The sequence below is a fragment of the Magnolia sinica genome, chromosome 16 (genome assembly GCF_029962835.1).
Source record: "Magnolia sinica isolate HGM2019 chromosome 16, MsV1, whole genome shotgun sequence".
Taxonomy (NCBI): Eukaryota; Viridiplantae; Streptophyta; class Magnoliopsida; order Magnoliales; family Magnoliaceae; genus Magnolia; species Magnolia sinica.
Genome location: NC_080588.1, coordinates 27,522,133 through 27,549,847, shown reverse-complemented (window position 1 = coordinate 27,549,847; position 27,715 = coordinate 27,522,133). Strand labels below are relative to the sequence as shown.

The following is a 27,715-nucleotide window of genomic DNA, read 5'->3' as shown; positions in this document are numbered from 1 at the left end:
TTCTTGCGAGGATTTTTTTTAACTAAAGATTTGGGCTTAAGTACTTGGTCCAAGAAACGGATATTCATTTTGCAACGGAAGTATGTTATTGACCTTCTCAAGGAGCTGGGTACGTTGGGTACTCAACCTACAAATGAACCAATAGAGGTCAATCATCGTCTTCATTATTAGGAGTCAAAGAGTCTCAGATTCGAGCATGTATTGCCACTGGTGGGAAAACTAACTTACTTAACAATAACTTGTCTAGATACAACATATGTCTTGAGTGTGGCAAGCTAACTTATGTAAGCTCCATCTTCTCACCATCTCGATGTCGGCTATTGCGTTCTTCGCTACATCAAGTTAGCACTGGAAATGGGTTCTCTATGTTGATCATCACTATCTTCATGTCAGTGCGTATTGTGATGAGGATTGGACTGGATCTTCAAATGAGCACAACTCCACTACAGGTTATTGTACCTTGTTGGCAGTAATCTTGTTTCTTCAAAGAGAAAGAAGAAGCCAATAATTGCTTGTTCATTAGCCGAAGCTAAATACCACTCCACGGGTCATGCTAAATGTGAAGTTCTTAGGCTAAAGTCTCTTAATCTAGCTCTGAGAATTGTGATTGTTACTCCCATCCCATTATATTATAACAATCAGGTTGCTTTCCATGTTGCTTCTAATCGTCTTTCGTATGAGGATGACGCATATTGAAGGGGAATGTCATGGAGCGATATAGGATACTACGTCGGTGGTATTGAGAGAGGGGATTGGGATTCAGCGGGAGGGATACTATTGATCTGGGATTCAGCGATCTGGAGCAAAGAGGATAGCAGGATATGGAATGTCTTGACGTCGATGGTGTTGAGATAGAGGGGATCTGATTTTAGATGGTTATTTATAGCAATTTACGGGCCATGCAAACCAAAATATCGCGATGATTTCTGGACATAATTAACTACATGTTGAAACAAATGGGATCTTCCATGGTGAGTGGGAGGCGACTTTAACGTAGTCCGTTTTCTCCATGAAAAATCTAACGAAGGCCGCATTTCAAGAAGTATGAAGAACTTTCAAACTGGATAACGAAGAATGAGATGATAGATCTTCTGATGGGAGGTGCTAAATTCACTTGGTCCAATGGGCAAGTGTCGCCCACAAGGTCAAGATTAGATAGGTTCCTTATCTCCATGGAATGGGCAAATAAATATCCATTGATGCATCAATGCGCTTTGCCTAGGCCGTTTTTGGATCACCTAATTTCCTTTCAACAATCCAAAAACTAGATTCCAAAGAAGAGAATGAAAGTCTAGCAGAGGAGGAAGTTGCTTGGAGGGAGGTATATAGAGCAAAATAAAATGCTAGATTGAGAGAGGAAGAAATAAAATGGCGGCAAAGGTCGAGGGCAACATGGCTTAAAGCAGGAGACAAGAATACAAAGTTCTTTCATGCGATGGCTAGTGCGAGAGCGAAAGCCAATAAGAATTCTTCGTTATTAGACATTAGTAGATGGGGAGGATAAAAGGGAAAAAGAACATTTGCGACTCCATAGTCTAGTTCTATAAAGACCTCTCGACAAAAGAAAACAGACGCAGGCCAGCCCTTGACAACTTAGATTTTCAATCAATGTCGACGGAAGAGGCGAATTCGTTGGAAAAGGCTTTTTCGAAAGAAGAAATAAAGAAAGTAGTGGCCGAGTTGCGGATGGGGTCGGATGGTTTTCCTCTAGCATTTTTTCAAAATTTTGGGAGTGTGTGAAGGTGGATGTGATAGGTTTTATGCAGGAATTCTATGAGAAGGTTGTAATAGCACCACAACTTGACGCGACATTCATAGCAATGATCCCCAAAAAGGAAGGTGAGGAATGCTTGAAAGATTTGTCTTATTAGTTTGCTAGGAGACCCTACAAAATTCTAACAAAAGTCTTGGCTTCTAGATTTTGAAAGGTTTTGGGCGATATTATATCGGAGTCTCAAGGGGCTTTTGTGGACAGAAGGCAAATTGTTGATTGTTCTCTATTGGCGAATGAATGGGTAGATTCGTGCTATAGAAATGGGGAGAAAGGTATAGTGTGCAAACTCAATATCGAAAAGGCATATGACCATGTAGATCGGGCATTTCTAGACTACATGCTGAAAAGGTTGGGGTGTGGTCCAAAGTGGTGTTTTTGGATACAATCATACAAAAATGTGTGAGATCGTCAAATTTTTCGGTTTTAGTGAACGGCTCGCCAAAAGGGTTCTTTACAGTTTCTCGAGGGCTTCGGCAGGGCGATCCTATTCCTCTATCACCTTTTCTTTTTCTCACAATTATGGAGGCTCTTAGCAATATGATAGATAGAGGTGTACAGATTGGTTTGGTTAAAGGCTTTGGGGTGGATTCTTCAAATCTTCAAATATCCCATATTCGGTATACAAATTATATGTTTTTTACCTTGTAAGGCGGAGGATTTCTTTTTGCAAAATCTTTGTTCTATAATTATCAATTTTGAGGTCGTTTCTAGTTTGAAGGTGAATATCATCAAAAGTGAGCTTATGGGAGTTGAGATATCCAAAGAACATGCCCGGGATTTCTCGTTACAGTTCGGTTTTCGGGAAACTTCTTTTCCGACGACCTACCTTGGTTTACCATTATGTATTTGAAAACCGGTGAAATACATGTGGGACAAAGTGATTGAATGATGTGATAGGAAGGTGTCCAAATGGAAAGCAAGGTGTCTATCAATGGGTAGGAGAATGACTCTGATCAAAGCATCAATGTCGAATCTCCTGGTCTACTTCATGTCTATTTTTAAGTGCCCAAAGTGTATTCTTAATATGCTGGAAAAGAGGAGGGATTTTCTTTGGAAAGGGTCGGGTGACAAACAAAAGTTATATCTTCTGGAATAGGATGAGGTTTGCAAACCAACGGATTAAGAGGGGGCAGGAATTAGGAAACTAGAGGAGATGAATCTAGCTTTGTTGGGGAAATGGGTTTGGAGGTTTGGGGAGGATAGGGGAGCCAAATGGAGAGAGGTCTTAGCTAGAACATATGGGGTAGAGGAAGGGGGTTGGTGGATAAAAGGATCCTCTTTGTATTGATCATCTTAGCTAGAATATACGAGGTAGAGGAAGGGGGTCGGTGGCATCATTGAAAGATAAAGTATGGGAAGGTAAAGGCTTCAGTTTAGGGGATGGTAAAAGTATCAGCTTTTAGAGGGATAGGTGGGTGGGAGATGAGAGATTGTGTGAGAGGTTCCCATTATTAGCGGGGTTAGCTTCAAAAGAGGGGATGAAGGTTAATAGTTGTTTTTCGGTGAGGGATGGAATAGTCACTTGGTCTTCGTGCTGTAGAAGGAACCTACCCAATGAAGAATTTGAAGAACTTTTGCAACTTCTTCCATTGTTAGAGAAGGTTTCTCGAAGGCTATTAGAGCCGGATTCCATAAAATGGCTAAAAGAAAGTCAGGTTCATTTTCAGTTAGATCATTTTATAGATCTATGTGTGATAAGGACGGCTTTATTGGGGCAGCCCCTACATCTTGGCTATGGCGATACGACACTACCTCGAAGGTGGCGGTTTTTGGTTGGCTTGTTGGGAGGAATAGTGATGGGCACATCAGAGGACCTAGTCAGGTGTCCCAAAGACGGATACGACAACCCACATTAGCGCAGCTTTCTTTGTGGATGAGAGACGAGTTCCACATGGGGCTCGTCGAGCTAGTTTGAAGACCCCACATGCATTGGACGTGCATCAGGAAGACCCTACTTGGGGATGATGCATGTGGGCTACTTAAGAGATCATTTTTGTCATAGGATTTTTATTTCATGTCGATCTGACCGTTGGATCTTGTCAATCAGGCCATCGAGCCACCAAATCTTTTAGATCCGGGCCCCTTGGACTCTGATCTTGATTTCTTTATGTTTTTTGTTATTTTTAAGAGTTATTTGATGGTTGAGATTGATAATATATGTTTTAGTTTTCTTATTTTGAATGATGGGCCACTTCACTTAAGTGAGTGGCATAGTTGTAATTATGCTGAATTTTTAGTTCTGAATTTTTAATAATAAAAGCATATGGGGGTGGACTTCCAACCCTATTGAATTTCGTGATTAAAAAAAAAAAAAAAAAAAAAAAAAAAAAAAAGAAAGAAAGAAAGAAAGATAGAGAAAAGCTCTTGCTTTATTCTGTCATCTTCATGCGATTTGAAGATACTTCCATGTGATTTGGAAGGAAGATTGGTGCGAGGCTAATCTTCATCAACGGAGGTGCGAGGTCACCACCTATCCCCACACCTTCTCTTTTCTCCCACATCTAGGTACTTTCTTCAGGTTCTTCATTCTCCCATCTCAAATCTTAGTCTTATCCCAAACCCAACTTTCTCATACCCATCCACAATCCAAATCCTAACCAACCTAAACCCATCCACCCCATGCCGCAAATGTGACCGTACGGCCACACGTGCGAATCCCACCTAGCCCCTTTTGGCTTTCATCATCCTTATATCAAAACCCCTTTCTTCTATTCTCAAAACCCTAACCCTAAACCTAAAATCCCTAATTTTCCTAGATTTTCCCCAATTTCAAAAAAAAAAAAAAAAATCTAATTCCAAAATTCTCAATTCCCATGAACTCTAATTCTTCAAATTTCAAATTTTCCCCTTCCTAACCCTAATCATAAAACTTACAAATCTCTCCCTTGACTGTGTAACGCGCCTATGCTAAATTGGAAGTTCTATCCTTCCATCGGTCCTAGTTTTAATTGATTTATGTGATTTCTTAGCATGCGGGCATGTGATTTAGGTTAAATAAGATTTTATTTCCTATTTTTTAATCTTAATTACTTGGTAGGTTAGCATCTTTTATTAATTGAATTACTTTATGTACTCTTTCATAATCTCCATGTTGCATGCTGGCATTAAATCATGTGTCCTGCATCAAACAGAGTGCTAACAATTGATAACTTGCATAAGAGGAACATGATTCTCCCTAATGTTTGTCTCTTGTGCTAAAAAGATGCGGAATCAGTAGATCATCTCTTTATCCATTGTTCTTTTGCATGGGAGGTGTGGAATCATCTTTTGCGGCCATTTAGGTGCTCCCAAAGATCGATAAAGGATTTTCTCTTATCTTGGCATGGTGGGCGAATAGGGAAGGTGGGGAAAAGAGTGTGGAGGATAAGCTTCTTAGCAGTCCTTTGGGCTCTATGGTGGGAAAGGAATGATCGGTGTTTTAGAAATAAAAAGGGAAGTGTTAAATCTGTTATCAGGAAGGTGATTCTCATTGTAAAGGAGTCGGAGGAAGTAAGAAATTCTTAAGTGGGAAGTTCAATTGGATTTTTTGTTTTATTTGTACTCTATGGTTGTACATTTGTATTTTTTGTTTTTCCTGCATAGTGTTTGGCTGCGGCCTTTTAATAAAATAAAATAAAAAAATAAAAAAAGAAAGAAGAAGAAGAAATATCATCATCGTTTAGTGTGGGGGGGGGGGGGGTGTTCTGTTTTTCTTCTTCAGTTCGGTCATCAGACTGGACTTTATGCTCCATATTTTAGTTGGTAGATTTGTCCAAGGTTCTCTAGATTAGAGCTTCCTAATGCTTTCATGAGTTCCCAGAAATAGACAATGAAGAAAAATACTACAATCATCCAGAAAAAGGGCAAAGGTTCGATGTCTAGGATTTTCCAATCTAGAACATTTGCAAATCATGATCCATCTGGAAAAGGGTCCAATAAGATAAACAGTCTGAATCAATGAACTTTTGGACCCACTTGTATGAAATGGGCATATCAGTTTCAAATTCTTATGCATCTGGACTATTATTCCTCTTCTGGAAATGCCACACATCATTAGTAATTGAGAAGATGGAAAGAGAAATTTACAAGGATACCCAACCTCCTCAACCGGTGGACGCCTCCAACCATTAACACTCATTGGGTTTTTGTACTGCACTTGCTCCCTAAATAATTCAGCATGCACATCGTCACCAACACAATTAAAACATATGGTAAAAATATGTAAACATGAGATAGTAGCAACAATAAATTAAACACCAGAAGGCAGCTGGTTCTACACCATTGAATATTGCACCACCATGACAAGGGAATATATCACAATTATATGTGAAAACCAAATACCATAAGAAGCATGAGAAGCATAGGATGACCACAAGCTCAAGTGTTGAAGCCAAATGCAGAGAAATGTTGTCCGTCCATAGCAAGATAATGCAGCAAGTAAATACTAGTAAAATAAAGATTTTCATCACATGGATACTAAACTATAATTATAGATGGCCATCCACATTACCCAATCCGATTCATAATAAGCAAAAAAACAAGTTAGTCATCACAATATTACAGAGATTATCAGGACAATCAGAATCATCAAATATACATGTTTCCCAAGCAGCAGGGACTAACTGCGATATACTAGCAGCTTGAGGGAGACATACTTGCATCATCGTCATCATCATTTTGTCCCAACTACTTGGGTGCAGCTTTACGAATCCTTTTCGCCAATCATTTAGGAATAAGCATATATAATATAAAACTATATATTTGTACATGTTCTACAATACCAAGGAACTCAGTTTCTTTCTTTCATACATAACAATAATTTGATTAAAGGGAAAAAAAAGAAGGATACAACGACCCATTAAGATAATGGATAGTTATCAACAACAATAATCTAAATAGTGTCCCGACTCCCGAGCATTCACATGAAGGTCCCCCTGCCCATGGTTATTGGTTAGCCATATATAAAACTAGGCTGATCAATCCCTCTAACAGTAACACCAATATTTCTTTTAAAAAAATTTAAAAAATAATAATAATAATAATAAAGCACACAGAAAGGAGACAGAAACTCATCAAAGAGAAAGAAAAGAACAAAGCACCTATAATCCACTAGAAGTTATCAAATAGATAGAGGACATCCGTGAGAGAGAGAGAGAGAGAGAGAGAGAGAGAGAGAGAGAGAGAGAGAGAGAACAAGAAAAGAGCTTGGAGCTCAATCTCTCAACAACCAAAGTGGAGGGACACCAACCTCGAGAAGAGCAATAGCTCTAAATGTAAGTTTCTAGTGTAACTAACAAATGAGAGTGTAACTAACAAATGAGAATCGTCAACCGCACATAACAAACTTAGAACCAAATCATACCCAAATACATTCAATCCAAGAATAGAGATCTTTCCACTTGAAAAGAAAGGAAAAACAATGCAATAACCAGCAAATAATTAAAGCTCTCACCAGTTTTGATTTGCCTAAATCATACGTCCCGCTTGTGAAAACATGCACTTACACAAACCCTAGCCCAAGGCTTTTAGAGAAGATAAAAATGTCCCAAAAGCTGCTAGACATTTTTTATTTATCAAGTTTTTATATGATGGGAAACAAAAGAAAAGCTCTAACAAGCATAAACTATGGGCCAAATGTTATAATCTCAACTCTACACCCTTTATTTAAAGGAAAATGATCACGGTGGACCCAAAAACCAAGTGGGCCACTCCGTGGGCCTCATCCAACCGTTGAAAACCATCCTAGGCCACCATGATGTTTATTTTGTCATCCAACAGCTGAAAATCCCTGACCTTCCATATTTTTCTGATACAAACATACATACATACATACATATATGTGTGTGTGTGTATTATGTAATATTTATAAATTTAAAAAAAAAAAAAAAAAACAAATAGACGGTGCAGCTGCACATTGTGAAAACAGTGTGCAACATTGCACACTGTATGCACCTGCACATAAATGAAAAGGTGGCAGCTGGTGACCCCACTCTGATATATGTACTCTAAATCCACTCCATCCAGCTGGTGAGCCAGGTCATTTTAGGCCAGTGGCCCAAAACTCAGGCAGATCGAGAAATCAGGTGGGCCATACCATTGCAAACAGTGGTGATCAAACACCCATTGTTGAACCCTAACACTAAAAGACAAAATGTCTTAATGCACTACGAGACAAAACTTGTAATGACGGCAAAACAAAAACAAAATAATAATAATAATAATAATAATAATAATAATAATAATAATAATAATAATGAGGCAGCAATACACAATGCTTCTCACAGCGTACAAGGCTGTGAGACAGCAGCATATAGTGCTGCTGCGCCCACCATTTTCCGCATATATGGGGCCACCCTGTAGACCCCACCTTGATGTATAAATTCTATATCTACCTGTCCATCAGGTTTCCCAGATCATTTCAAGGGCGAGGCCCAAAATGAAACAAATTCAAATCTTAGTTGGGCCACGCTGCTAGAAAAATGTGGAAATTGACACCTACTGTTGAAAATTTCCCACGGCCCATGGTGATGTTTATTTGCCATTCCATCTGTTGATAGGGTCACATCAGACCTAGATAAAGGGACTACACAAATATCAGTTTGATCCAAAACTTAGTGGGCAGCAACGTGATGTACGTGTCTTATCCGTTTCCAGCATGTGAGCCACTTGCTATTGGACTCACCATGATGTCGAGGTTTTGTACACGCTGCCCATCCATTTTTAGCAACCCAAATAGTCCGCTTTATTACTTATGTTGCGCATACACACTGTTGGACCATTTTTAGGCCTGCTAGGATATATATGATGTACGTTCTAGATTGCCCTCTGTTTTGGCAGCCCATGTGGCCCACTTTGATGTATGGATTATGGGCCCACGCTACAAATTACTTGGGCAGCATGGTGAGGCCTATTGCCAAGGCCCATTAGGGCCAAATTAGAGTCGCCCAAACATGCCAGTTTTATTGGCTAGGATGTGAGCCTCATGTGGAACCCAAAACCAAGGACATTTTCAAGTATTTCAAGGCCCAACAACTTTAAATGAGCAGGGCCAACTCTCATGAGCATGATTTATGGTTTGATTGATGTGGATGTGAATTATATATTGTTGATATTCATGTTTGATTCGGCCCATTGGCAATAAGGTAATAAGCCCATAAGGGCATGTGATGTATGCTTGATGTAGATGGTCTGTGAGGTGTATGTATGATTTAGATGGCATGATGTAGATGACATGTGATAGATGCATGAGGTAGATGGCATGAGATATGCATGATGTAGATGACATGTGATAGATGCATTAGGTAGATGGCATGAGATATATGCATGATGTAGATGACATGTGATAGATGCATGAGGTAGATGGCATGAGATATACGCATGAGGTAGATGGCATATGAGACATTTATGATGTAGATGGCATGAGATGCATTGCATGATGTAAGAACATAATTGACGTTGGACCCTGGGTTAGGCCCATGTTGAGGCCCATTCATTATGGGAGTCAATGCCAAGATCCGGCCTATGTATGGGTGAGATGAACGGTCCAGATCGACTTCTATGAGATAAGGCTCTAAGTCTAAGGACTATGGTACACTTAGTGTAAGCTGCATAGTGGCATACAATACATGGTTTACATGACGACTTATTTAATAGCTTGATTTCATGAGCATCCATGGCACGTATACATGAGCATATCATGATGTTTGGGGCCCACGTGTTGGTTCATATGCCTAGACGAGTTCCAGAGGAGTTGGAGTACTGTTATGAATATTGTTTATGGGTTGTGAGACCGCGTGTGGTGGGCCCTATGTTGTGAAACCGCATGTGGCGTGCCCTTGAACCCAAGAGGTTCTATTATGGATTTTGCACCAATTAAGTCGAAACCGATGGGTCCCTTCCAACAGGTCGAGTAGCAAGAGCAGCGCAGTTACAGGGCGCCAAGACCCTCTATTGCTGAGACCGAGAATGGCAAAGGTGTAACGAGCCTACCTAGTGTTTGGACTAGGTGAGGGTATTAGTTGGAGACAGTGGCTCCACTATCGATGGTCAAGTAGGGGAAAACAAATACGATCCTCATTGACAGACCAAGTGGCTGAGTCCACCGCCGTGTGTCGGATGGGAAGGGGTGGGGAGAGCCCAACATTAGCCTCATTGGAAAAATAACGTCACCCACACCATCGCGCGGGAGCTTAGTCTCAATCACGGGTGTGGCAGACATGTATACATATGGGCCATTGTGATGGAATAGCGTCGGAGTTATGATTTTGGTTATAGATATGGTTTTAGCTATGATGGTACGGATGCAACATCTGGACAGGTACGGTATTCATGCATTCGGGATTGTAGATGCGTAAATATAGTCTAGGTGCACATATTCGTGGGCCACGGTTCTCAATAGGTATGAGAATATTCAGGATCAGGAGTCTATTGATGCAGGACATGAAATTCAAATATGATGTGCGAGATTTCAGGATTAAGATCACGTTAGTTCAGAAACAATTACACAAATTCTATATCCCACATGAAAGTCCAAACATTCAATTAAGGAGAATCTATGTGGGTCCAGGCCTACACATGTTAGGGCTGGATCAATAAAAATTATGAGCCAAACGATACTCAAAGATAAGAAATAATCATCCACACATGCACAGTAATCAGTCCCTAATCCAAGGGATTCACTAATTTCAACTCAAGGAACCCTAGGGTGAAAAAAAAAAGGCAAATAAATTAAGAGTAATGCAATCTAGGGTTAGGGTTTATGAAAATAAGTATGAAAATAGGAAAATAAGAGAAAACCTGAACCGGGAGACAATTCCCGCGAGCAGATAGCGGGACAGGGCCAGGCTCACGTGTGCACTAGCCTGGCCACATGTGCGAGCGGGTCCCACACCCGGAAACCGATTCCTTAGCCCTGGTCGACCAGGGGTGGGCTCCAAAACCCCAAAGTTTCAAGGCGATCCGAGCTACAGGCAATGCGCGGTGCTCCGCCGAAGTTTCAGCCCTCCTGCAAGGCCAAATTCTGGAAACTGACTGTAAGGAGAAGAACCGCTACAAAACTGATGGATTCGAGGCGAGGATGGCTGTAGAAGGTGAGATATATGGATGGAAGAGGGTAGGGACGGATGGGGATAGATGTGGCTTCGCACCACGGTAGTTAGCCCTTTGAAAAGGGAGGGCTTCGCACCCACTTGAATTTTTCCCACAACTCAGAAACTCAGAGAGTAGGAAAAAACTTGCAGGAATTTTTATTAAACTTCAATGAATCAAAAGAACTACAAGGGGTGCCTATTTATATGAAAACCCTATACCCCAAAACTTACGTCATGTGCACAACCTATTACTTGGCGATGAAGTAAACCAAAATAAAAACTACTCAAATAAATCTAAAGTGTTCATGATGTTCTAAATAACATAAATAAGCAAAACCTAAAATATGAACTTAATCCGACTAGTGGGCTCCGATCATGAGATCCTATGATGGGCTTTACTTGACTATCGAGCCCACTCCAATGAACCAAAACTCTATCTTCTAATTAGGAGGCCCTCCCTGGACATCGTCATCGATCCAGATCGATGGTGGGGCCCTCCTTCTCGCGTACATACGTAGGGCGCGGCGTGTGTGCGCGTGTGCGCATGATGTCCCCATCAATTCTCCCCGGCTGCGAAGATTTCGCCACTAGCGAAATAGAACTCCTAAACCGCTACATGATGTCAGGATCAAGTCTTTGAAGCTCCTCCTCAGTGAGTCATGCGCTGTCTGAAGCTGAATGTGACTTCCATTTAACCGGGTACTTCTGAAACCCACCATCCGTCGTTGAAATTATCTGATGGTCCAGGATATCTTCCATTTTCTCTCTGGGTGTGTGAAGGTTAGGTATGGGAGGTAGAGGCTGAGAAGAAAGGTTGGGAAGAGTAGGTATGGGAGGTAGAGGCTGGAAAAATAAGTCAGGACGGTTAGGTAGGGGATGTAGCGGCCGGGCAAACGGGTCGGGATGGGTAGGTATGGGACGTAGAGGCTGGGAAAGTGGGTCGAGAATGGTAGGTATGGGAGGTAGAAACTGGGAAGGTGGGTCGGGAGGGGGCAATGGATCAAGGGAAAAGTTTGGGGAATCAGGATGGTTAGGCAAAAAGCTGGACAATGCATCAATGGCCCCTTGAAATGCAACTAGATTCTCCACATTGAATATGCAACTAATTCCCATGGAGAGTGGAAGATTTGCCACATACACAATAAGACCGTTTCGTTTTATAATTTTGAATGGTCCAGCGCTACACGCGTGTAACTTATGAACGACCTCCGGAGGATACCGCTCAAGCCTGATGCAGACCATCACAAAGTCCGTTACATTGAATTCCTTGAAACATTTATGTTGGTCTGCAGAAAATTTGTAATGTCCATTACTAGTAGTGATCTTCTGCCTGATTTCTTGATGTCATGAATGAATGTGATGCACAAAAGACTATGCAGGCTCTGACGGCCTATGGGACAGTGACATAGGGACAAGATCAAAAGGCTTCTCAGGTTTATAACCAGTAACGACTTCATAAGAACTGAGACCTGTAAACCTATCGATAAAACTATTAAACGCAACTCAGCTGTAGGTATCACGGTGTCCCATGTTCTGGTGTGCGCTATATCCCTCCTTAGGGGAGACTCATCTGGTAGATCATCAGGACAGACATCACGAAACTCATCCACTACCGGAATGGCCTCAGTGGGTAACTCTACACAAGCCTCTGGTGCACTCTCTCTAGCCACAAGGCCACACATGTTCTACCCCTCAAAATAGTGGTCTTGATATCCCTCATGGGGTGGGTGCACGGGTGCATGCCCATAACTGATTCCTTGGCCTACTCCATTCATTGGTCTATCCTCCTGGCCACTTGCCTGAGATTGGACATCCACCCTAATGGTGGGGTTTGTCCTGGTGGAGGCCTTTAGTTGGGTAATGCGCACATCAAATTGATCAAAGCGATGGTCTATATGTTGTTCCCAGCGCTTACCCAAAGACTCGATCTGCTGGGACAGTTTGTTTAATGACTCTAGCAATTGCTCCATGTTTAGTGTAGAGTGCAAGCCAAAACCATGACCCATATGTGTAGGCATACACTTGCTAACTCAACCTAAGAACCTTCTACTGCGACTATATGCGTCTAAAGAAACTAAATGACCCTATGAGACTCTATATGAGGGAAACTACGCAATGCTACCAAAATCCAACAATGTAGCTGTTGAAATAAGGGAATAACAGAAAGTTACAGCAATGTGAATTGCTAACTTCCTGGTAATCAGAATTTCAGCAACTAATATCAGGAACCATGGGTTTCTAAATAGCTATAGATGATGAATTGAATGCATGATGGACTCAAACAAACTAACCATAAACATGTAATGTATTCCCCTATAAGAACCCTAGGCTCTGATACCAAATTTGATGCAGGACATGAAATTCAAATATGATGTGCGAGATTTCAGGCTTAAGATCACATTAGTTCAGAAACAATTACACAAATTCCATATCCCACATGAAAGTCCAAACATTCAATTAAGGGGAATCTATGCGGGTCCAGGCCTACACATGTTAGGGATGGATCAATAAAAATTATGAAGCAAATGATACTCAAAGATAAGAAATAATCATCCACACATGCACAGTAATCAATCCCTAATCCAAGGGATTCACTAATTTCAACTCAAGGAACCCTAGGGTGAAAAAAAAAAAAAAAAAAGGCAAATGAGTTAGGGGTAATGTAATCTAGGATTAGGGTTTATGAAAATAGGCATGAAAAGGGGAAAATAAGAGAACCAGAACCAGGAGACAATTTCTGTGAGCAAACAACGGGCCAAGGCCTGGCACACTTGCGCACTAGCCTAGCCGCACGTGCGAGCAGGTCCCACACCCGGAAACCGATTCTTTGGCCCTGGTCGGCCAAGGGTGGGCTCCAAACCCCTAAAGTTTCAGGGCGATCCGAGCTACAAGTTGTGCGCGGTGCTCCACCAAAGTTTCAGCCCTCCTGCAAGGCCAAATTCTGAAAACTGGCTATAGGGAGAAGATCCGCTGCAAAACTGATGGATTTGAGGCAAGGACGACTGTAGAAGGTGAGATATATGGATGGAAGAGGGTAAGAACGGATGGGGATAGATGTGGCTTCGCACCATGGTAGTTAGCCCTTCAAAAAAGGAGGGCTTCACACCCACTTAAATTTTTCCACAACTCAGAAACTCAGAGAGTAGGAAAAAACTGCAGGAATTTTTACTAAACTTCAATGAATCAAAAGAACTACAAGGGATGCCTATTTATAATAAAACCCTATACCCCAAAACTCGCGCCATGTGCACAACCTATTAGTTGGCGATGAAGTAAACGAAAATAAAAATTAATCAAAGAAATCTAAAGTGTTCGTGATATTCTAAATAACATAAATAAGCAAAACCTAAAATACGAACTTAATCCGACTAGTGAGCCCCGATCATGAGATCCTATGATAGGCTTTACTTGACTATCGGGCCCACTCCAATGAACCAAAACTTCGTCTTCTAACTAGGAGGCCCTCCTTGGACATCGTCATCCATCCAAATCGACGGTGGGGCCCTCCTTCTCGCGTACATATGTAGGGGGCGGCGTGTGTGCGCGTGTACGCGTGATGTCCCCATCATCTTTCATCCTGGAATCACTTCGCACGTTAGGTATGGGACTAACATGGGTTGTGGCCCTTAGTGCGAGGCCCCTACCAGCCCGCGATACTACACACTGCGACTCGACCATTCATCGTATATTCTCTTGTAACATACCTACTTATGATATCTTGTCCATAATAACATGCTTAACGGTACTTATGATCTCATGGCCCTTCACAAGTATCCTTTGGTTATCACTCTTAATGCATCTATCATGATAGGTTCCTACCCTTTTTCTCTCTCACTTTTGCAAGTTTAAAGACATCTTTCTCAACTTCTCATGTCCCCAATCTATTGTAAAGATCATCATAAGCCTTAACTCTCGCCTCACTACTTTCTTAGCAATCCTGTTGGCGTTTCTATATTGTTAAAAATTTTCATCATTTCTAGTCCCTTAATAGGGTTTTAGACATGAATGTTTCTTTTGAAATGTTTTTCTACATCGTCATTCCACCATTGAGTTTCCTTATATGATTGGTTTTAACCTCTTGATACTCCCATAACATCTTGTCTCACTTACCTAATGCATTCAACCATCTCATTCCACATAAAATTTATTTCTTCCTCAACATTCCACTTTCTTTCTTCTATCAATTTATTTTTGAATAACATTGTTCTCTCCTTTTAAATTCCACCACCTAGTTTTTGGACAGTTATTAATTCCACTCCCTTTCTTACCATTTCTTATTGTAAACATCTATAATCATTAACCTATGTTGCGTCAAACTCTCTCCTAGGATAACCTTGCAATCCTTATATATTGATTGTTTTGTTTTCCTAAGTAGAAAGCAATATATGGCTTGTATGTGATCCATTTTTCAAAGTTATTACACGTTCATCTCTCTTTTAAAGTATGTATTTGCTATTGTATGCCATGGTGAAATCAAGAATAGCATCCCCCAACTCATTTCTTCTCCCGAAAGCATATTCCCCATGTAAGATCACATATTCTCTACTTTCTTTTCCTACATGCCCATTTAAGTCTTCTTCTATAAATATGCTCTCTATTTGAAATTCCGTGCATTAGTCCATCCATATTCTACCAGAATTGTGTGTTGATTCAATCTTCTAACCCTACCTACGGACATATGCACTAATAACGTTGATCTCCTATCCTAACACAAGTTTTATTAATAAAATCCTATCACTTACATTCCTAACATCTAAACTTTATCCTTTAAATCTTTATTTGCCACTATGCCTGCCCCAATTCTATTATTGTCCTCTCCCATATACCATAGTTTAGATCCACCAATTTCTCTAATTTTGGCCCATTTCCACTTGGTTTCCTCAACACAAGCTATGTTTATTAACTCTCCTTCATTTCATCGTGTCTGCTAACTCCATACTCATACTAATCAATGTTCCTATATTCCATGTGGCAAGATGAATCTTATTCTCTTAGACTGGCTTCTTTGCTCTTGCGCATCCGGAATAGCATGGAAACTTTTGCTTACTTCTCATAGCAACCGGCTCACAACAACCGGGCTTGTTGCAGTGCATCACTTCCAGAGGACGCCCTAGCCAACCCTAATCCATTTCTCACTACACCCAAGTTCTGATGTTGGGCGTTTCTTACATGAACGCCCTAAAATGAGTTTAGAATGTCATACCATTCGGATTCATGATGAAAGTTATGGCATAAGTTTGACATTGGCTACCAATCTGATACATCCCTCCTTTATCCAGGGTAGGGACCAGTAATGAGAGCACAAAACTCCCATAGGTGCAATGTTGTCAACTATTACATAGGTTGATTACAAATTTAGAATAAAGTGCTATCCAGTAGTCTATTACATAGGTCAACAATTCAATGCACCCAACGAGGTTTGGGCGAATGGTCTTCACCGTAGGTTTGCTCCCTATAGGTGAGGGTTCAATTCCCCTCCTTGGCTTTACCTGATACATGTGGTTGTGGGTGATTGCGTGTATCCGCAGGGATTAGTCTCACTTCAAAAAAGAGGTGGGGACACCCTGTGTCTTCAAAAAAAAAAAAAAGTCTATTACATAGGTTGATTACAACCAACTTGTTACCAACAACTCCTTCATGCTCGATCAAATTCCAACTCCATTTGCACTTTTATTTCCATCCATTAATGTTGATAAATGTTGGTCATTTTACGGCCTACCTAGATGATTGTAGTTTCGTTCTCGTTTTACTAGCTCCACTCCCACTCTTCAACAACTTCATAGTACACCTGGTGACATGGTTATGCTCACTAGGGATGAGTACTCCCAAGTTACTAAAGAAACAGCATGTCTCTGGTGCTCCTTCCTCTTCCACATTCATGATATCAGCAAAATATTTGTTTACTTTCTAATCCTTTGCTCCAGGGGTCATTAATTAGGGGGCAACAGATTGTATGACAGGTGAGTCCACTAATTTCTCCTCTATTGATACCTCATTGTTGAGTTCATCTATCTCTCTGGTAAGATGGTAGCCAATCCAAAGTATATAGGATGTGTACTATCCATCCTAATCATTTGCTCTCTGTCCTCTTTTCTTTATTTACCAAAGTTCCTTTTTAATTTTATGTCAATTAGTAAACTTACAAAATCCTGCAATTGTTCTATGATCATTTACACTAAACTTGTGTCTTTCAGGATCTCAGGATGATTGAGGGAGACTGTTGGAGGGCGTAAACATGGTGGAATTTAATAGTATCTTGATCGTGAATTTGCAACAACACAAACTAGTACCTCCTCCTACTAGTGTCGTTGTCATCTAGATCATCCATCCTTGAAGATTCTCAAGAGTGTCAGACCTTGACTATCCTATGTGAATCTTAGGGTGTGAAGAATGTGAGTTAAGTAAACATCATTGAGTCTTTTTTCCACCTTGACTGGTGTATGTAGTTTGGTTCCATTTGATTTAGTGCACGCAAGTATGTTTGGGGTCCTGTCCGAGTCTCAAGTATGTCAAGGTACAAACACTTTGTTACCTGTATTGATGACCTCTTGAATAGCTTGGTTTTGTTCAATGAAGGATAGATTTGAATTATTCTTTACTTAAAAGCTTTTTATATGGAAGTGCATAATCAATTAAATTCGAAAGTGTGTGTGTGCACGCATGCTTTGTTCAAGGCTAAGAAATATGTTTCTCAGCCTTTTTAACTTATTAGAAAATGGTATCTTGTATCAAACATCAAGTGCTCACACTCCATAGCAAAATGGCATAGCTAAAAGGAAAAACCATCATCTAAACGTCGTGTCACATGCATTGTTAATTCATATACATGTCCCAACAGTTTTCTGCAATAATGTTGTTTTAAACGTGTCACTTAATTAGTAGGAGGCCCTCTGTTGTCTTAGGGATCAGGATCAGTCACCTTAGAAAGTTTTGTTCACTGGTAGGGACAGTTTTCTGCGATGATGTTGTTTTAAACATGTTACTTAATTAGCAGGAGGCCCTCTGTTGCCTTAGGGATCAGTCACCTTAGAGAGTTTCGTTCCCTGGTACTCCATTGTTCTCTTTGCCCACTAAAGCTTTTAGGTGTGAATGCTTTGTTCATATATTAGATTTGGGTTGTGATAAGTTGGATTCTTAAGCAATCAAATGTATCTTTCTTGGGTATCCAAAACCGGAGGGGCTAGATGTTATAGTTCAAGAATTCGAAGATTGTTGGTGCTGATGTTACCTTCTTTCAGTCAGCTCCATTCTTTTCAAGTAAAGGTAAGTCGCTTGTGATGTAAGACCCACAATCTTCTCCCATTTTCCCAATATGGAAATACCTATCCTCGTAGAGGTTGCTAATATACGTTTATTCCTTCTCCTAGTCAGTCCACATCTAAGGGGACTACACTCAAAGTTTACTCAGGACAGAAGCGAGGAGATAATGAAGTCAGCCATGAAGAGCCACCTACCTTATCCTCTACCAAGCCTATTGATCCAATCTCTCCCAGTATGCCTCCTAATTCTTCTGACCTTCCTATTGCTCTCAAGAAATGTAGACAAACTTGTATGGTGTATCCCATTTCAAAACTTGTTTCTTTTCATTGTCTATCTTTATTGTCTCGTAAATTTGCCTCATCCATATCTTCTCATATAGTTCTTAAGTCATATCAAGAAGCTCTGTGTGGTAAAGGGTGGAAGCAAGCAATGGAGGAAGAGATGGTTGCCCTTCACCATAATAATATTTAGGAACTAATCAATCTTCCAGGTGGCAAGCATGTCGTTGGTTGTCAATGGATGTTGACCATTAAATTACAGCTTGGCGGTACAATAAAATGGTTGAAAACTCGTTTGATTGCTGAGGGGTATACTCGAACTTTCGACGTAGATTATACATGCCGACATAATTGGGCCATTTCCTTTGCTTGGGCCTGACTTGGGCCATGGGCCTCTTATTTCCCTCTTATTAGTTCTCTTTTATTTTTGTCCCTTCTTTACCTGTTTCTCTAAGAGTAGTTTATATAATTATGTCATTCACTTAATATACAAAGAGAGGGGGCTGGACATCTAAGTTTCTCTCAGTTTCTTTTCTTCTCAAGTTGTTTCTTTCCTTTGACATGGTTTCAAATCAAGGTCCCTAGGGTTTCTTATCTCTTCTCATTCTCTTATAATCTCCTCTTCTTCTCTTCTTTTTCTTTTTATATAATCTCTTGGTTTGAGAGTCTTGACCTTTTAATCACTAATTGTATGTGATTTGTGAGGGTTGGTCCTGCGGCTATTTTGGCTATTGTGTCTTGGAGATCTTGAAGAAGTTTTTGCTGGAAATTCTGATTGATCAAGTCTTAGACGATTTAAGGCTGTTGCATTCTATCATAGACAGCAATAGGGCTTTGTTAGAAATTCTAGATTGATTTGTTCCCTTTGGTTGGATCAAAAAGGCAATAAGGGTTTGTTGGTCATTATTGTTTAGATAGATTTTTGGACATCTTTCATAAATATTTACAAGAATCTCCTTGTGGTAACCCTAGTTTTTTCCAGTTTTGTTTTCTTTTAGAAATTCAGCCGTAAGAACACCCCTCTTTATTGGTTTCTTAATGATTTGTTGATTTGAATATTCCTTTTTGAAATTTATCACCTTTTCAGTATCCCTTTTGGTTCTTAAGTATTCTTTTTTGGTTTCTTGGTGATTTGTTGATTTGAATACCCAATTATGTCATACAAAGACTTTGTCTCCAAATGCAAGCTCAACTCCATCCATATTATAATGTCCCTTGTCAACTTGTACTGATCATAGCCAGCCATTGTTTCAACTTGATGTTAAAAATGCATTCTTGCATCAAGGTTTAACAGAAGAGGTATACATGGAGCAGCCAGCAGGGTTTGTTGCTCAAGGGAGTCAGATAAGGTGTGTAAGTTGAAGAAGGCGATTCATAAATTTAAGTTGTCTCCATGTGCATGGTTTGAAAAGTTTAACAAAGTGGTGTTGGCATACATATTGCAACAAAGCCAAGTTGACATTCAATTTTCATACACAAAGGTGTTTTGGGGGTGATTGTGTTATTCATACATGTAGATGATATTGTGGTCATAGGCAACAACAATGAGGACCTTTAGCAATATTTACCAGTGTTTTAAATAGCTAGGCTATGTAGCGTGTAGCTTACGCTACGTAGTATAGCTTAGCCCTAACACTACATAGCTCACGAAAATAGTTGAAGTTGCATGTAGCCTACGCTACATGGAAATTTGCATAAGCTACACACTACATCGCTACGTAGTTCACATTACAAGTTATTTTTATCACAACATTAAAATCAATTAATGTTTTCAACAATTTGTTGCATTTTTCTATTTTCAATAAAAATTAGTTAATCTTTTCAATGCTTTTAGTAAAAATAACACAAGTAATAGTATTAAATCAGTTTCATTGCTCTTTCTTTACTTTTATACTAAATGATTACCCTTTCCTATTACTTTAGGTTGCATTTGGTTGCACCAAATATCATGACATTTCGTTAAATTTCATTATTAATCAATCTAATTTGGTAAATGTCATGAAATTAGTACAACCAAGCACAACCTTGATTAAAAATCTAAAAGTAGGGTGTAGCTTACTTCTCACGCTTCAGATGGGTGAACGCTATGCTACACGATATTAGCTATTTAAAACACTGATATTTACAAGGCCACTTTCTAACAAAAGATTTGAGTAATCTTCAGTATTTGTTAAATTGCATAAGCGATTGTATGCCATCCAACTTGTGTGATCGCTTACGCGATCGCACAACTCTCTTTCTTTTTCTTTTCTTTTTGAAAAAAAAAAAAAAAAATCATATAAATTGGGAAATTTTGGGAAAATCTGTTTTTTTTTTCCATAAAGACTTTACTACTCCCACCAATTTTCAAACTAATTTGTGTAATATTGCCTATACTATTACTATAATTCTAAGTTATTAATAATTAAAAATAACAACAAGTCAACAACTCAACTTATTAATAAAAACTTCTTTTATTGATAAACAAAAGCTACAAAGTACAAACTACAGATTTACTATATACATTGTTCCATCTCCCATTGTGGCACATCACTACCATCACCACCATCATCATCAAAGTCATCTCCTTCAATGTACACTTCATCTTGTTTTGTTTCTTCATCATTTGTCTGCACAAGTTGCCCATCCACGTCTAATGGTCGAGCATCTTCTTCTTGTACTTCTCCAATCTCAATATCATTGTCTTCTCCTTAACTGCTAGACGCAGGCCTCATGCTACTGCTCGCCCCTCCAGCTCCTCTTATCTACCATTGAGAACTTTCGCCAGGTGTCGATCCATAAGCAGCGTGTTTGACTTGGGCCCATGTAAGGTCCTCGCCAATGTTCGAAATATCGGTATCACGCAATGTATCGCACCCTTGGGATACAGATACATATCGGTTATCACACAGGATATATAGTTTTTATCACATAATGAATCACACTTTTTGGGAAACATGGGGAAACATTGGGAAAATGGTTGAATTTTTCAATAAAACTTCAGGGATTGTTAAAAAAGACCTTAATACACACTTTTAAATCATAACATCTCAAAAGAAGATACACATAGTAGGTTTCCTTTGTATAGGGGCCTAAGTTATGTGTTGTCTTACTAAATTAATGCAACCATATTCAAATTGAATGCATAACATTTATAAATGTATCAAGACATGTATGAAAACAAAACTAATTCCTTCTTGCCAACTCATTTTAGGGCATGGGCCCACAAATGAAGCAAATTCAATTCTCAAGTGGACCATGCCACAAGAAACAATGGGCATGATGGATGTTTAATCCTCACTATTTCATGTCATGCGGCCCACTTGAGCTTTGGATCTTCCTAATTTTTGGGCTCATGCCCTAATATTCTCTAGAAAAATGGATGGACGAAGCGAATATCTCACAAACATCATGGTCGGCCCCACCATGAGTCCCACAGGACCATCCATCTCTAGGCTAGGTCCTGGCGGACGCTGGTTGCTTATTGACATTATCAGTAGCCAAGAGCTACTAGATGGCGGTCTATAGGCACCACCATAATGTATGTTTTTAAGCAACTCTGTTCATCCATTTTCCCAAATAATTTTATACCATAATCCAAAAAATTAGGTAGATTCAAAACTCATGTGGACCACACCACAGGAAACAGTGGTAATTAAACGCCCACTGTTACGAACTTCTCGGGGCCACAGAAGTTTTAGATGAAGTTGATAGTTGTGTTTTCACTTCATCTATGTCTTTGTGACTTGATCGATAGGTTAGATGGCAAATAAACATTATAGTGGGCCCAAGGAAGTTTTTAATGGCGTTCGTTCAATCACAATTGTTTTCTTGTTGTGTGGTCCACTTGAGATTTGGATTTGCCTAATTTTCAGGATCATGGCCTAAAATAATCTGAAAAAATAAATCTATGGCATGGATATAACACATGCATCATGATGGGGCCCACAGAGCACCGTCTAGTAGCCACCTTAAGTCAATAAGCAATCCGCATCTAGGGCTCGATTTTGGGTGGATCCCCAAATCCACTAAGGTTGGTGGATCCATAACTATGGGGCCCACTTTGATGTATGTGTATTACATCCACACCGTCCATACATTTTTACAACTCATTTTAGGGCTTGATCCCAAAAATGAACCGGATCTAACTCTTAGGTGGACCATACCACAGGAAATAGTCATGATTGAATCCTCACCATTATAAACTTCATGGGGGCCAACAGAATGTTTATTTGCCATCCAAACTGTTGATAAGTTCACAAAAGCCTGGATGAAGAGACCACACAAATATCAACTTGATCCAAAACTTTTTTAGCCCATGAGAAGTTTTTAATGGTCGATTACCACTGTTTCTTGTATTATGACCCACCTGAGATTTGGATCTGCTTCATTTTTGGGATGATGCCCTAAAATGGGTTTTCAAAACCGATAGACAGCATGTATGTAAGGAACATACATCAAGGTGGGTCCCACAGTCAAGGATCCCACCCACCTGGTGGGGTTAATACCTAATCCGCGGCCTACATAGAACATCCACAAGGGTGGGACCCTGCCATCACGGTCCCACCTCGATGTATGTGTTGTATCCACACCGTTCATCCATTTGGAGAGATGATTTTAGGGCATGATTCAAATAATGACGCCGATCCAAAACTTGAGTGGAACCCACCACAGAAAACAACGGGGACGATGATGCCCACAGTTGAAACTTGAAACTATTTCTAGGGGTCCACCATGATGTTTATTTGAGATCCAACCTGTTCATAAGTTCAGATAGATATGGACAAAGGGAAAACACGAATATCAGCTTGATTGAAAAGTTGTGGCCCCACGAAGTTTTTAATGGTAGATATTCAATCCCCATTGTTTTCTATGGTGAGGTCCACTTGAGCTTTCGATTTGCCTCACTCTGTCTCATGACCTAAAATGATCTATCCAAATGGATGGACGGAATGGATATACACAACATAATCTAGGTGGGCTCCACCATAAGGGCTGCGCCATCTTTGGTGCGTCCGAGTCCCATCAAATCCAGGGGCGCCGATAGGTGTTACCCGGGTAATGGCTCAATCGGTGTTACCCTTACTATAGGGCCCACCTTTATTATATGGTGTATATTTACTCCGTCCATTCGTTTTTCCAACCCATTTTAGCATGCAGCCCCAAAGATTAAGCATATCCAAATCTTAGGTGGACTACACCACATGAAACAGTGATGATTGAACACTCACCATTAAAAGCTTCCCAAGGCCAACTGTAAGCAGATCTGTAATGTTTATTTGTCATCCAACCCGTTGATAAGATCAAACAGAACTAAATGAATAGAAAATTCAAAGATTAGATTGACCCAAAACTTTTGTGGCCTACAAATGCTTTTAATGGTCATTCACAACTTTTTCCAATGGTGGTCCATTCAAGATTTGGATCTTTTTAAGTTTTGTCAAAACATCCTTAAATGATTTGAGAAAACGGATGGGCGGAATGGATATTAAACACATTCATCAAGATGGGCCCCACACGATGAGGTTAACATCCACTAAGTTACCCGCGTAACAGCTAATCCGCTCCCTAACTTAAAGACAAACAGAGAGAGAGAGAGAGTTCGAAAGACTCTCTTCTCCGTCAAAGATGGCCGCAAGTCCGCAACCCTAATCCAATCCTCGTTAGAAATTCCAACCAATTTTCCCAAATATCTCTCCGAAAATCTTTTTATTTGGAAAATCCCAACCCAAATCCCATAATCCTTGGTGGAAATGCAGTTTCCTTCCAGAATAATTATCTTTGAACACAAAAAAGGGAGTTTTAGGGTTTTTCTTATATGATCTGGGCATGTCGACTGTGGCCCACCAAATCCAGTCGAAAGCCACCTCAGGCAGATCACAAAGGTAAGATAAATTTCTCTCTCTCTCTCTCTCTCTCTCTCTCTCTCTCTCTCTCTCTCTCTCTCTCTCTCTATATATATATATATATATATATTGCAATTTCTGGATGAGAAGAGATACTTTGTTTCTACTTGCTAGATGAGAAGAGATGAAGCCTGTCGTGGTAGGTGTCTCTAGTCTTGCGATATTGCATATAAAATCATGAGAAAATATGGACTATCAAGCATTATCGTGCAATATATCGTCAATACCAACAATATCTCACAATATTTTGCGATAACTTGCAACATATCACACGATACACAGGATTCCATGCTTTCTTTTTTCCGAGGGACTTCTGAGGGGTTTTGTATCGTTGGCTTGCGATAACGATAATATTGGCCGATAGTATCGATATTACGAACACTGGTCCTCGCTCCAAAAACCGGATCCTCTGTCTCCAAAAGCCACAAACTATCTGCCTCCAAATCATCTAGGCTGATAGGATTATAGAATCTAGACTTTTCTCCCCTAGCCTAGAATCTTTCCCGCAACTTCTGGCTATACTAGACAAAGACCAGGTCATTGAGTTTCTTTTGTTCGAGGCAAAAAAAAATTCGTGTGAATCTGCATTAACATTTAAAATGTGTGACATAGAAATTTAGCATTAAATTTTGAAACTGGATAGAGGTTGCTAGATCGAATAAAGGTATCAACCTATCTAAAAGAAAGTATATCAAGGATTTGCTTGTGGAAATGGGTCTTTTTGGTGCTAAACAAGTTGATACACTAATGGATCTAAATGATAAGCTAGTTAGCGATCAAGGCAATGTATTTGAAGACTTGAGACAGAATAAAAGTCTAGCTACAAAACTTTATCTACTTGACTATCACCAAGCCAAATATATCATATGTTGTGAGTGTTGTTAGTCAATTGACTCAATTCATGAGTACTTCTAAGTCCCACACATGGATGCAATTGTTCAGATTTTTTGATATCCAAAAGGAGAACCGAGGTAGGGATTTTGTATAAATGACATAAATCTCTTCACATTACAAGATATTTTGATGTGGATTGGGTAGGTTCTCCTAATGATAAGTGGTCTACAATAGGATATTGCAACATTCATGGGAGTTAATTTGGTTATGTGGAAGAGCAATGATAGAAGTGTAGTCGTTATGTCTAGCATTGAAGATAAGTATCAAGGGACTACCCACATCACATGTGAGCTAGTGGGGTGAAAGAAGATTTTACAGAAAATGAGGTTTTGTAGTGAATACGCCAATACAGGTGTTTTGCGATAATCAAGCCACCTTTCATAAGCTTAGAGGTTTTCCATGACTTCACAAAATTTGTGCCTTCTTTGTACACTATAACACTTGTACATAGAATACAGAACATTCTAACGGATGGTAGAGTTGTGTAGAGATTCCTAGAATTTCTAGAAATTTCTAGGAGTGTCTTGAGATAGACTTGTTTGGAATTCTCTAGAAGATTTCCAGAGTCTTCCTAACTATATTGGATGAGTGCCACAAGGCACAATCTTGGCCTTAGATTAGAGCTTATATATTCCTCGAAGGTCTATATTAAGGGGGAGAATTCATTTGTAAATCACTCAAGCATTCTAAGCCTCGTTCTCTCTAGTGCAATATAAGTTCCTCTTCATTTTCTCTTGCGTCCCTTTGAGTGCTCTTACATTCTCACCAAGTCTTTGGTGTAGTACTTAGAGGTGCAAGTGGCAGGAAGGTTGACTCAAGAGTCGGGACAGATCGCTAATATTGCAAATAACATGGTCTTTCAAGAGAGAACCAAGCATATTGAAGTCAATAGTCACTTGATACACAAGGTTTGCAGTGATGAAATTTCTATGACCGCATATTAAGTCTCAAGATCAGCTTGCTAATGTATTCATTAAAGCTCTGAGCGGAAATCAATCTGAATGTATCTTTTCCAAGCTAACTATTAACAATATCTAGGCTCCAACTTAAAGGGGAGTTTTAATGTTGATATATGTGGGTCTTATGTTCTTTCTTTTCCAAGTTGGGCTGATGTAAGATGATGGAAACGATCCTAGGATGCAAGATGAAAGATAAATTACACATTTATTTCAGCAATCAACATGTAAAATTAAGCATATCCACATAATAGATTCGAAAATTCAGATTTATAATATGAAGATCCTAGGTTATCACATACGCAGTGCACGAAAATATAAAATAATTCAAGCGTGGCCCACTTGGAAGTAGGGACTTCCAATCTAGCGTGGGTAGTGCAACAACCATGTGAATAGACAAATGTGCAAGCAAAATTCTGGTTTGGGGAAAGTTTCACAAAAATTCATATTTTCATTAGGGTTTTGTTTTCATGGGTGGATATTTAGGAATGGAGCTTTTTAGGGTTCAAAGGATCTAGGAATTATGGAGTTTTGGAGGAAAAATAAAAGAGGGAAAACCCCAAATGGGGGCCCACTCGTGTCTAGATAAAGGAGAAGAAAGAGAGGGAGGATTGAGTGGGGTTTTGATGGGTTTAGAAGTTTGTAATGGAAGGGTAAAGAGGAAGACAAGAGAAGAAGAATAATACATTTTGAAGAAGAGAAAAAGGAACGATGTACCTTGGGGAATCCACCACCAAACAAGCTTATATCCTTCCACAATTCAATTGGAAGGTAGGGTTTCTCACAAACCATAAAACACGAGGAAAATTCCTTCACAAAAGAGAGCTCTCTTTTTTCTTTCTTCTCAATAACACCACTAGCATTGGACCTCTACCCCCCGTGCTTTTATAATTAAAAATTCAGAATAATTACAACTATGCCACTCACTTAAGTGAAATGGCCCATTATCTAAAATAAGAAAATTAAAACATTTATTATGAAATAAATCTTAAAAATATTTCTTTTTTCTTTCTTCTCAACTATCAAATAAATCCTAAAAACAACAAAAAAAAAAACATAAAGAAAACAAGATCAGAGTCCAAGGGGCCCAAATCTGAAAGATTTGGTGGCCCGGTGGCCTGATCGACAAGATCCAACGGTTCGATCGACACGAAATAAAAATTCTATAACTAAAATGGTCTCCTAGGCAGCCCACATGCATCATCCCAAAGTGGGGTCTTCCTGATGCAAGTCCAATGCATGTGGGTACTTCAAAATGGCTCAGCGGGCCCCATCCAGAACTCGCCTCCCATCCATAAAGAAAGTTGCGCTGATTTGAGTGGTCGACTTCATCTTTGGTACACTAGAGTAGGTCCTTCAATATCCTCATCAATTCTCCTCGGCTGAGAAGAATTCGCCACTGGAGAAATAAAGTTGTGATAACACTCGAGGAGGTCAGGATCAATGCGCTGGAACTCTGCCTTTGTAATCCAAGTGTTGTCTGACTCCGACCTGTTCTTCCACTTCACGGGGTATTTCTGATATCCTCCATGGCGGGTAGAAACCACTTGGTGGTCCAGAACATCCTTGATCTCTTCTTTCCAACCAAGTATCGATGAAA

At 39.8% G+C, this 27,715-nt stretch overlaps 1 protein-coding gene across 3 annotated transcripts in view; it reads right to left on the bottom strand.

Annotated features, from left to right (window-relative positions):
* LOC131229064 (crossover junction endonuclease EME1B) overlaps positions 1–27,715 on the bottom strand; it is a 103,312-nt gene that overhangs the window by 26,098 nt on the left and 49,499 nt on the right. For all 3 annotated transcript variants that reach the window (XM_058224925.1, XM_058224923.1, XM_058224924.1), the window contains exon 8: positions 5,853–5,916. In XM_058224925.1, the coding sequence (XP_058080908.1) occupies positions 5,853–5,916 (64 nt within the window). The remainder of the gene's footprint in view (positions 1–5,852; positions 5,917–27,715) is intronic.